This window comes from Mustela erminea, chromosome 3, assembly GCF_009829155.1.
Source record: "Mustela erminea isolate mMusErm1 chromosome 3, mMusErm1.Pri, whole genome shotgun sequence".
Lineage (NCBI taxonomy): Eukaryota > Metazoa > Chordata > Mammalia > Carnivora > Mustelidae > Mustela > Mustela erminea.
In genome coordinates this window covers 13,938,008-13,950,210 of record NC_045616.1, presented here as the reverse complement: position 1 = coordinate 13,950,210, position 12,203 = coordinate 13,938,008, and the positions used below count along the sequence as shown (strand labels likewise).

Below are 12,203 nucleotides of genomic sequence, written 5' to 3'. Positions count from 1 at the left end.
CAAAGATCAAGGTGGGGGGGGGTGGGCAGGGATGATCAGTGGGGGCCAGGAGGGAATTTGGGGGGTTGAAGGGTATACTCTATATTTTAATTACAATGGTGAGCATATCACTGTATATTTATCCAATTTCAGAAGTGGGCATCTAAAAAAAGGGTGACCTTTGATGTATGTAAATTATACTAAAAAACTTGATGTAAAGAAAAGAGGTCCGTTGAAGCTGTAGAATGATCAGTCTTAGAGGTGGGATGTGGGGGGGTGAGGGAGGAGGGGGAGTCAGGGATGAGGCCATGGTTCCCAGCTTGACTCACACCCTGGTGAATTCTGTGGGGAGAGGGGGAGGATGGGGCTCAGAGGATGCCTCCATGGCACTCCTGGGATCCTGCCAGCCCTTCAGAAGTGGGGTTCTGGAAGGGCAGCAAGAAACCTCTGCCAGTGGCTACCATTGCCGGGAGCACCTGGTGGTGGGTGAGTTTTAGGGAGCACTGCAAGTGTCTGATGGTGTCCTAGAGTCACTCCAGTTAATGGTCATGAAGACACATTTCAAGCCATCTGGGATAGCCACTTTCTTCCGGAGCCTAAATGCCAACCCCACAAGCCTTCAGAACTCTATCCCTGGCTCCTTATCTTCCTGCCTGACTGTATTAATAAAATTGGTGATGATGGAAATAAAAAGTACAGATTTATGTGTCGCCTGGGTGGCTCAGTCATTTAAACATCTGCCTTCGCCTCAGGTCATGAACCCGGAGTCCAGGGATTGAGCCCTGCGTCTGGCTCCCTGCTCAACAGGGAGCCTGCTTCTCTCTCTCTCCCCTGCTCTCCCCCCACCTCTCTCTCAAATAAAATCTTAAAAAAAAAAAAAAAATTGTGGACTTGAGAGTTTCACCCCTGCATGCTGCCTTCAGGTTCCAGGCAACCTTAAACAGCATCAGGTGCTCCAACCCCCTCCAACAGCCGTTCAGCAGACTCAACCTAGAGTCCCCAGTATCCTACAGTTTGTTGCCCCTGGAAAGGATTTTAATCCTCATGTTCACATTAAAAGGATGCCCATCACAGGTGCACGCACCATGCCATTGGCTACCAAGAAATGGGGCTCACTCCCATAGGACCCTGCTGATTTCCTGTTTTAAGGAGCCCTCAACGTCTGAGTACATAAAAAAGAATGAGATTACCAGAAATCCAAACCCACAAGCCAAAAAAGAATTGTACTATCTTTATTGTCTTAAAATTGCATAGTATTTCGATTGTGCACGCTTTTAAATAGAGGGCAAGGTCGCCCACTTGAAACTACTCTCTTGCATGGGATAGTTCAAGCATTTTACTATAGGTAGGAGCAGGGACCAAAATGCTGCCTGGGCTTAAAAAGAACCACAATCAGGTTGAACCGAAGTTGGAGAGCTGGGAGGGATTTATAGGCGAACAAACCATCGGAAGGACATTGAAATTTTGAAGGGCTTTATAGGAGGCGCAGGAAAATGATGGTGGTGGGGGAAGGCTTCCCTGGTGTCAGGGGACGGGATTCAGGGGCAGCCCAGAGAGGACAGGAAAGGAGAAAGGAGTCCAGAGGGGCAATGCCTTGTGCTCAAATCTGAGATGAATGCCCCCCTGCCAGGAGGCTGGTGGGTACATGGTCCGGGAGTTACCTTGGCTTCTGAAAGCCACATACTAGAAAAATAACTTAAAAGCTATACAATCATTATAAATATTTTGTCTTTTAAAACTAACTAGTGTTGGTTAAAAAAAAGGTTCACAGTTAACTCTGAAGAGAGCTGTGTCTCTATTGCACAGTAGTGGAAATGTCTGCTCTGATTCCCATGTATAAACCTCTGGCAAGTTCAGGACACAGAGAAACAGTATCTGCTGTAAGCAAAGCACTTGGGTACAAGGCACGTGGCAGCTGTCAAGCTCTACTGGGCTCTACTTGGAACACACAGAATGCCCGCTGTTCTTCCCACTTGGGCCTCCCTGGGATGGGCCTCGAACCACACACTACAGGTGGCAACGGCCTCCTCAGGCTCTTTCTTGTTCTCTACTCCACGGTCACAGACTTGGCCAGATTTCTGGGGAAGTCGACCTAAAACGAGAGAAAGTAGCCGCTCAGGACCCCATTGAGCTCAGCAACGTGCCGTGTCACAAAGCCCATCATCCAAGTATCCGAACACAAGGAGATGGGTGTTCTGATCATCTTTGGCCATGAACTCGTTCCTGGAGACCTGCATCTTGGAAGTCTCAGAAGCAGTTCCTTATTCCAGAAACGCCACTCAACTACATAATGTTGAGTTCATTCAATAGACACATAGTGGGCACCTGCTTCATGTCATGCTGCGTTCCCACCATTAAAAGGATCTGATTTGTGCTATTAAAACGAGTGAGCTCAGTGTGTCCTGTCAAATATTCACTTTTCTTGGAAGGCTCACACATTCAATTCACGAGACTTATTAGTCCGTGTTGGGGGTTGGGAAGAAAATCTGACTGGGTTGGTTGATAAAGCAAGCTTCAGTTTTTATCTACAATGTCTTCTTTTGCTCACAATATTTTTTTTTAAAGAAGTAAATATGACAAAATGTTAGCCAGTGGCAGTTCTGGATTTGTATACCATTAGGTATCTGTTACATTGTTGTTGCTGTTTTTGCAAGGTTATGCATCTTTAAAAGCTTCTCAAAATAAAATTGTAATAAAACTTCTGTTTCTTTACACAGTGAGTTGTATGCTCTCTTACACTTTTGTTGGTAGGATGGTAAATGGGCTCTTTTCTGGAACATAAATTGACAATACATGTTAGGAGTCTCAAAATGTTGAATCATTTGCTAGACTGAAGACAAGTCTTACATGTGGGAGAAAGATACATGTGCAAAGATGTTCACTGCAGTTGTGATTTATGTAGCCATTTCCCCCCAAATTAGCAACAGTTTAAGTAACAGAAGACTGGCTAAGTCATCATAGCTACAGTCCATGCCCCAAGACTGTTGGAATATTGTACATGTTGCTTGTGGAAGTTATTATATTTGAAATACTGTAAATGTTGCTTTAATAAGCGCAAGACGTAAGAATATACTTGTAAATATATTTAAAGGGAAGATGTAAAATGTCATTCTCAATATAATCTCAAAAAATGTTCAAAAATTCACATGCACAAGGCAAAGACTGGAATGAATTATTGAACTTGCTAATTAACCTTGACCCTCTGGGTAATATATAAATAGGCTACTATAACCTTCACAACCTTGCAACTTGTTTTCAGGGGGTCTAAGTTACTTTAAAAAAAGAAAGTTGTTTTAAATGAAAAAATTTCTCCTATGAATATTTACACCAAAAAAGCACTTAAGAATGGAATCAGAACTCCGGGGTTATGTTTTTTCCCCTGGGGGGGGGCACTCGGCGCAGTTTCAGACATACATCATAGCCTCGGAGCACAGCCAGATGAAAGGACAGCAGCTGCAGCGGGATCACACTCAGGATACCCTGGAGGCAGTCGACCGTGTGGGGCAGTTCGATCGTCTTGTACGCGAACTTGGAACTCTCAGTGTCGTCTCTGGAGCACAGGATAATCGGGCGACCCTACAGCCGAGAAGTAGGATCACAACACGCAGATGGTCTCAGAAGGAATCACCCCTCACCTACAGCCGTGTTTCTGAGATCAACCTCATGGCCACGATCACAGTGATCTCTTGCTTTTGTTGCAGTTATGGGGGAGGTGATGCGCACAGCTGGCTCAAAGGACAGAGTGTTGGAAGCCGTTGGGTGAGTTTCTCTCCCTTCCCCAGTAGGGTGATCGCCAGCCTGTGGAATTCATTCAGCACCCACCTGTTGAGTGGCTTCCATGTGCCTTGCCAAGGGCAAGGGGTAGAGAAAAAACCATAAACCAGCCAATCAATAACTAATGATGAATTCTAGATAAGCGCCGCAGAGGCAACAAAACACGGTAATATGATCAGAAGACACAGGGGAGGAACAGCCAGCGCCAAGGCATGGAAGCAGAGATCAGCTTGGCATGAGGGCGAAAGAGAAGGAAGGGGCCAGGGGGTGCAGGCTTTGGTTGCTCTTGTTTGATGGGAAGCCACCGGAGGGTTTTAAGCAAGGAAGTAAAGCGGTTTGTGTTTTATAACTTCTGTCTGGCTACTTGTTTTATAACTTCTGCTGAGCCAGGCATGGTGGCAGCTGGCTGAAGGGTATTGTTGGATATTTTACCTCCCTGTACCTTCACAAGCCCTCCCAGAATGAATCCCTGGGGAGCTCTGTATCCCCCGCCTCCAGGCAGCTCCATACTGGGGCTCCGGGACAGCTTGGGCCAATCTGGGTCACAAGGTGTCCCTGAGGAGCCGTCGTGCTCATGGCCACAGGCTGGACAGTCATTTCTGAATGTGTGTTCCACTCATGAGAGGTAGTGTAGTCAAGCCTGCTTAGCATCAGGCCCGCTTATAATCCGTGTATGGAAGAGGACAGGAGAGAAGGGACCCCAGCCCATCTGAGACCCTTCACCTGGCGGGCTGTGACCTGCTGCAGGGCGTTCTGGCATTTGGCAAAGCAAGGGTCCTTCATGATGACCATGATGACGGGCATCTGCTTATCGATCAGCGCCAGAGGTCCGTGCTTCAGCTCCCCAGCCAGGATGCCTTCCGAGTGCATATAGGTTATCTCCTTAATTTTCTGGGGAAACACAAGTTGGGGTCCGTGTGACACTGGGCAGATGGGGCGGGTTGGGGGGAGGGCTGGAGTAGATGGCCAGAGGAGAGGAAGGGGAGCTAGGGGAGGGAGGACTCCAGAAGGCAGGGAGCTGAGGGCTGCAGGGCAGATGAATGGGTGAAGTGGCCAACACCTCGGGGCCTAGGGCCACAGCATGCACAGAGCCCAGCACACAGCCTATGTCCCAGACCACCCCCAGCATAGCCACCATCTTGGATAGACAAGTCAGATTTGGCTCAAGAGCCGATTTGGCTCTCCCCTTCCACTCTCTGTCCGGGCCCCATGGCCTCCCCACAGTCACAATTTGTAATGGCAACATTGCATTCTGTCTAGATATACCTTCCTTCAATTATCTGATGGGTTGTTTCCCCCAATTCTAGACCATTAATAACTTCCAAAGCGTTCTTTCAACTTACCAGGAAAAATCACACACACACTGGACTGTTATTGGAATTTTCCCCGATGTTTATGGAGATCCATTTCTATTCAGTTACCATTAAACCTATGTCACTGAATGGGTGAGTGTCAAAAGAAACATTTCTCAACTCCCCTACAACTATTTATTTTGGTGGGGGGGCAATGTTGGGAGTATAGCTCCACTGGGGATGGGAATGCTGTAGACAGCTGGAGTGCCAGCCCCCAGGAGACCACAGAAGGGCCATTGATGTGCCCCAACCGCGGAGTAAAAGCTTCTTTCTTCCCGTGAAGACTGACCCGGAGATACAGCTGAATATGCATCTTTTACCAGGACACTGGGGCACAGCAGCTGAACCCCCCTTATCCTGCACCGGGCGACAGAGGCATGGGGGAGAGGCAAGTAGACTCCACCCAGGTCTTGCTCCTATTGTGGCCCCCCCCCACCCCACTGACCCCAGAAGCAGCATGCCCAGCCCTTTACTTGCTTTGGCAGGGATCAGAGCCTGCCCAGGAAGCATGTGGAATTTGGAGCTCACTGCCACTGGCGCCAACTCCAGCTCATGCACCTTGCCTCCCACTCACCCCTACTGCTTGTAAAACTCTCAGATGCAGATGATGGGGAAGGATCAGGGACTTGCTCCCTAGGAAGAGGAGGGGAACCAAGCTGGGCCAGGGATGATGCCCTTGGCTTGGGTCCCGAGTGCCCTCTCACGAGTGACGCTGTCTCCCATCTACTCTGGTTGGGCACTCCCATCCATGAGCAGCAAGCAGAGACTAGACTCAGCCCCTGGACAGCACCGCCCAACCCCTCGGTAGCCCCGCCATCCTGGCACCTGCCCAAGCTCCATCAGCTCTTGGGCTCCCAGTTACCAATTTAAAAAAAAAAAAAAAGCAGGCTGGTTTTCAAAGCTCATTCTGTTAGGATCTCTAGCTCCCTTTGGAAGTTTGAGGGCTAACAGGGATACTCTGCAGAGAGCCCTCATGCAGGGGCTGGTGGGCGGTGATGGGGCAGGGGAGGCTCACCAAAGCTCCTTCCAGGCACGTGGCATAGTTATAGCCCCGACCCATGACCAGGAGTGACCTCTGTGTGTACAGCTCCAGGGCCAGGTCGTGAATCTTCTCATCCAGTGACAGCACTTCCTTGATCAGCCCTAAATCGCAACAAATACAGCAGAGGCGATGCCAGTCATACAGATTTCATAGCAAGATTCACACAGAAAAATCATGGCGTGTAAGACAGAGTTTAGGAACTCCCACCACTTGATGCACTTGGCTTCCTCACATTAGTTCCAAAGGATTTTAAATGTAGATTATGGGAAATAACTTGGTGATTAGCCAGGATTTTGTTTATGTTCATACTTTCTTAAGCTTGTAAGGTGATCAGGAAGGCGTTATTTCTAGCTCCATTTTATAGGCTAGGCAACTGAGGCTCAGGGCTGACACCCCCAATTAATGTCCTATGCCCCCACCCAGCCCACCTGCTAGGGACAACACCAGTGTAGGTTGGACCAAAGTTTCCCAATCTTTTTGGTCTCAAGACCTCTTTGCAGTCTTAAAAATGATTGTGAATCCATAAGACACTCAGCTTCTGTTGGTTCTATCAGTACTTACCAGATTAGAAACTGAGAAAATTAAAGATATTTTTATTCATTCATTTAAAAATCACAATAACCCCATTATACACTTTTAAAAGTTAATGAGAGTAATGGTGCTGGTTTATATATTTTTTAAATTTTTTTTTTTAGATTTTATTTATTTATTTGACAGAGAGAGAGAGTAGGCAGAGAGGCAGGCAGAGGGAGAGAGAGAGAGAGAGAAGCAAGGCGGCTCCTTGCTGAGCAGAGAGCCCGATGCAGGGCTTGGTCCCAGGACCCTGAGATCACGACCTGAGCCAAAGGCAGAGGCTTAACCCACTGAGCCACCCAGACACCCCACTGGTTTATATTTTTATAAATCTTTTTAAATGCCTGACTCTGTAATAAAGACATTAGATCCTCACATCTTTTCCCTCATTCAACCTGTTGTGATATGCTCTTTTGGTTGAAGTATAGGAAGAAAATTCAACCTCACAGAGTTTTATAGTTGGAGAAGGAAGAAACATTTACATTGCCTTTTCAGATAATCCTGAATGTGTTTCTCTGATATTATATCAGACTCAAGAAATGGTAATGTCTTTTCTTTTAAATTAATTTATTTAAGTAATCTCTGCACCCAACTTGGGCTTGAACTTGAGTCACTGAGATGAGTCACATGCTCTACTCACTGAGCCATCCAGGTGCCCCAAGAAACAGTAATTTCTTAAAAGAGTAGTTGCCAATGTAGACTCTGAAATCACAACCATAAACATTTCCTACATTGTGACATTAAAATATCAGTCTAGGGCCCCTGGGTGGCTCAGTGGGTTAAGCCTCTGCCTTTGGCTCAGGTCATGGTCTCAGGGTCCTGCCATCGAGCCCCACATCCGGCTCTCTGCTCAGCGAGGAACCTGCTTCCCCACCTCTCTCTCTACCGCCTCTCTGCCTACTTGTGATCTCTGTCTGTCAAATAAATAAATAAATAAAAATCTAAATCCCAGGGTCCTGGGATCGAGCCCCACATGGTGCTCTCTGCTCAGTGGGTGCCTGCTTCCCTTTCTCTCTGCCTGCCTCTCTGCCTACTTGGGTTCTCTCTCTCTGTCAAATAAATAAAAAAAAACTTTAAAAATAAAATATCGGTCTATCTTGCACTTATCTAAAGGGAGGTTTTACACATGTGTACTTTTGTAACATCACACATTGGCCATTTGGAAAATGTAGGTTCACTACATTATGCAAATTTTCTAAAAATGGACACATTTCATCATAAAATGTTTTTTTAAGAAATGACATGTGTTCAAATCACCACGGCCTGATCAGAGATGCCTTTAAGTGGTGGGAAGGGGTTAAGTTCACACTCACCAGCTACAAGATTTCCCAGATACTGAATTTCACTAGAAAGCCTAAAGTTTATCACTGGCAAGAGATACTGTCAGTTTTTCTTCTTGAAGTGTCAGGCTAACTTTGCTCCTTTTTGAGAAAACGTCTGTCACATACTCAAGTTGCTACTCTAACAATCCCAGGGTGCTTGTCTTGGAAACAACCATCACACTCTCCAGGGTGCTTTATGCACATTTCCCATTTTGTCGAAGAGAACATATAAAATTTTGCAATTTACTAAGATTAATGCATTTTTCTGCATCGTGAAGGACATCTTTGTGAGCCAAGCTTGGTGCATGGCGGGGTGTGCTACGGTGCCAACGGTGGCCACCACTGTCTTTGCAAATGTCCACACAGCAAAAAAGGCAAACGTAAATTTATATAAATATAATAAACATACATATAAATTTATATAAATATAAATATAATAAACATACATAATATACATAAATATAATAAATATTTTTATTATAAATAGTGTTTATGGTGAGACTAGCACTAGGACTGCAGACCACATCTTGGGAACTGCTGACTTCAGTACTCAGGGTCGAGTACAGTACTCAGGGTCGAGTACAGTATATTCGTATCTGGCTTAAAGCGAAGAATTTTCTCATCCATATTTTCAGCCTGTTGAGTTGGCCAGATTCAAATCTTTGGGCTTTGTAAGGTTAGATGGTGATTTTCCTTCAACGCCCTTTCTGGGATTTGCCCCTGGCTCCCAGGAAGGACCCAGTCCTTCCCTGTCTCTGGGAGGAACTGCCTCCCAGCCTCATAACCAGACTGTCTAGGCTTCTCCTTGTCTGGGGGTGAGGTCTATTTCATTTCACGCTCCCAGGGCTGCACAAAGAACACACACTAGGTCTTTCTGCATCCCTGGAGCACAAGTGTCCGAAGGAAAGGCACTCCCAAGATAGCACACGGGGCAGGAAACTCCACTGGGCCCTGATCCCTGTGTGGTGAATGATTGCAGAAACCATGTTCTCCCCAAAGAGTTTGAGATTCTGGGTCATAGACACAGGATATCACAGACTACAACAGATGGGACCTAGCAAAAGAGGGGAGTTGGGTGAGACTGAAGGAATAACCTGGGAAAGGAAAAGACTCAAGGTCCTTTGTTCCTTCTCAGATATTTGCTGAGCACCTGTCCTGCCTGCACACCAGGCATCCAGCAGTGATGCTGATGGATAGGGTGGTATACTCGCAGGGCAGATACATCAGTTGGGAGACAAGCTAGTACATGGGAGAACAGGTAATTTCAGATCATGCCACGTGCTCTAAAGAAAAGCAATGGGATAACATTTTGTAGCTGGGACAGGGGATTAGGTAGCATGGCCAGGAAGGGTCCCGGGGGGAAACATCTCAACTCAGACTCAAATGATGAGAAGCCATCAGCTGTGTGGAGAGCCAGAGGAAGAGGGTTTCTGTAGAGGACAGGGCCAGTACAAAGGCCCTGTGGTGGAAAGACCTTGGCACTGCTGAACATCAGAAGGTCATGAGGTGGGGTGCCCAGGTGGCTCAGAGGGTTAAGCCTCTGCCTTGGGCTCAGGTCATGATCTTAGGGTCCTGGGATCAAGCCCTGCAACGGGCTCTCTCCTCCGCGGCTAGCCTGTTTCTCCCCGTCTCTCTCCGCCTACTTGTGATCTTTTTCTCTGTGTCAAATAAATAAATAAAATCTTAAGAAAAATAAAAAAGAAGGCCATGAGGCAGCCCAGGGAGGGAGGGAGGAAGTAGAGTGGAGGTCAGAGGTGTCAGGGGCCCAGTGTGCAGGATTCTAAAGCCTGGTGGGCAGTGTGGACTTTAATCTCCGCCCAGGGGGAGCTTCTGGAGGCATCTAGTGGTAACCAGGAAGTTTTCAGGAGGAAGAACTGATTAACAGCACTGTTAATGAGAGACAGTCATAAGAAAACTTTAGTTCTAGAACATACCAGGTAAAGACCGTAAACCACAAATGATCTCTCGCCTTCTGTTTTGCAGTGAAATTCGGTCTTCGGACATCATCAAACCGAACATCACCAGGGAGATGAACTGACTTGTATAAGCCTGTGGATAAAATGGTGACTTAGGCAGAGCAGGGGTAAACGTGTGCTTGTGGACCACATGGGAAGAAGCACATCACAGCCCACCCCACCCCCACACACCATTGCCCCCTACCACCCATCCGACCGAGGCCTTCCCCCAGGGCACAGGTGGGAGGTGCTGACCTTGGTACTGGCCACGCCGATCTCCGGCCCCGCGTTGATATGGACACCGCAGTCTGTCTCTCGGGAGATGGAGCTACCCACTGTGTTGGTGACGCCCACAGTCAGGGCCCGGCGGTCCTTACAGTAGCGCAATGCCAGGAGGGTGTCTGCAGTCTCACCTGCCACATGGGTCCCCCCTTTCAGCCATGTGTTCCCAGGACCGTGGCTCTGCCAGCTCAAGCCCCCGGCCCCCAACTCATGTACTCTCACTCTTATGCGTGATCAGGGCCCAGGCACAGCTGGCACGTTCTCAGAAAGGAAAATCCATACTCGGCAATTTTTCCAGTTGATTCTCGGATTCAAGATTTGGCTACTCCTTACGTGGCAAGCACATTCTCGTCGGTCATGGTTTCACTGAACTCCCATGGCAGCCCCACGTGAGTCATCGTCCCCCTTGAGGACAAGGTCCTCAGAGATGGAGGGAACCAGTACTGCCTTGTTCCCTCAGGTGACAGACGAGCCAACCCGTGTGCACCTGGCTCCCAGTGTCCTTGCTAGGACTTTAAGCTGCCTTATTCAGAACGTGCTGAGATTTAACATTTAAAATGCACACATGCCCCGGGATGGCATTTCTCAAATACAACTTGTTTTTTTTTTTTTTTTTTTAAGATTTTATGTATTTATTTGACAGAGAGACAGCCACAGAGGGAACACAAGCAGGAGGAGTGGGAAAGAGAGAAGCATGCTTCCTGCCGAGTGGGGAGCCCGATGCAGGGCTCAAGCCCAGGACCCTGAGATCACGATCTGAGCTGAAGGCAGACGCTTAATGGCTGAGCCACCAGGCACCCCTCAAATAGATCTTGTTTTAAAGCAGAACACTTCTTGCAGCCTGCTAGTTTGAATTCAAAATTACCTTTACAGTAAAACTACTTAAAAAGGTTCACAAATAAGCCAGCCCAGGAACCCTGTATTTTTAAGTCCTGAAAGCTTGAACTAAAAGAAATATGATCCAGTCATCATAAAATTAAACCCATTGACATCCACGTGGCTACGGCTTTTCGGCTGTACCCATGTGTGTCCCCATCTCCTTTTTGTCTTCAGCTAGGGCACTGCCCGTCCTCAGCACCAGGGCTCAGGGTTATGACGCAGGGAGCCTGATGGCTCTCTCTTCATCAACCCCACTCCCCAGCGGTTTGTTTTTTGGTTTTTTTTTTTTTTTAATTTAATGAGAAGGGCAGAACAAAACGAAACAAAATCCTTTCTGGGTAGACACGCGTTGCTTTTCCATTAAATCCGCCTCTTCTCTTTGGCTGACAGCTCCCACCCAATTCATGAAATATTCTGAGCCTCTAACATTGGCATCTGAAGTCATGGGGCAGCTCCTGGCAGCCAGATGGTGGGTGTGCCCATATTTGTTATTCTGAGTTTGTCATTGAAATGGAAAGGGCCTTAAAAATTCAAATTGGGGGCAGAGTTCAAAAGCAGGCTATTAGGGCAATGCTGCTAATGTTCATGGTGATAATGACATCGTGGTTATGTGTTTTTTTGTTTTTGTTTTGTTTTGTTTTTGGTTATGTGGTTTTTTTTTTTCTTTTACCACTTAGAGATCCATCGTGAGATATTTATGAAACGACGCGATGTCTGGGACTGACTTCAAAATAACCCCGTGGAGGGGACAGGTTCATATGGATCTGGATGGCACAGCTCTGCTGAGCTAATCATTGCCAAGGACGGGCGACTCCTTACGTGAAACTCCACTTTTACAGAGATTTGGAATTTTCCATAATTAAAATGTTTTTTAAAATCCTTCTAAAGGTTGTGGAGAGTCCAGGCATATGGCTATGAATCACCTCCCTGACTCTCTGCCCAGCCTGGCTAAGATGTAGTGAGCCCTACACCTGAGCACTTGAGCTCGCTCGCTCGCTCTCTCTCCCTCTCTCTCCTCTGCCTCCCCCTGCTGGGCAGCAAGGGA

The 12,203-nt window shown here is 47.2% G+C and overlaps 1 protein-coding gene across 1 annotated transcript in view; it reads right to left on the bottom strand.

Annotated features, from left to right (window-relative positions):
* Window positions 1–1,195: 1,195 nt before the first annotated feature.
* GFPT2 (glutamine-fructose-6-phosphate transaminase 2) overlaps window positions 1,196–12,203 on the bottom strand; it is a 42,231-nt gene continuing 31,223 nt past the window's right edge. Inside the window, exons 14-19 of the mRNA XM_032335268.1 lie at window positions 10,253–10,410; window positions 9,977–10,091; window positions 6,121–6,248; window positions 4,477–4,644; window positions 3,394–3,555; window positions 1,196–2,071 (exon numbers count right to left, since the gene is read on the bottom strand). Coding sequence (XP_032191159.1) covers window positions 2,027–2,071; window positions 3,394–3,555; window positions 4,477–4,644; window positions 6,121–6,248; window positions 9,977–10,091; window positions 10,253–10,410 — 776 coding nt within the window. The 3' untranslated portion in view covers window positions 1,196–2,026. The remainder of the gene's footprint in view (window positions 2,072–3,393; window positions 3,556–4,476; window positions 4,645–6,120; window positions 6,249–9,976; window positions 10,092–10,252; window positions 10,411–12,203) is intronic.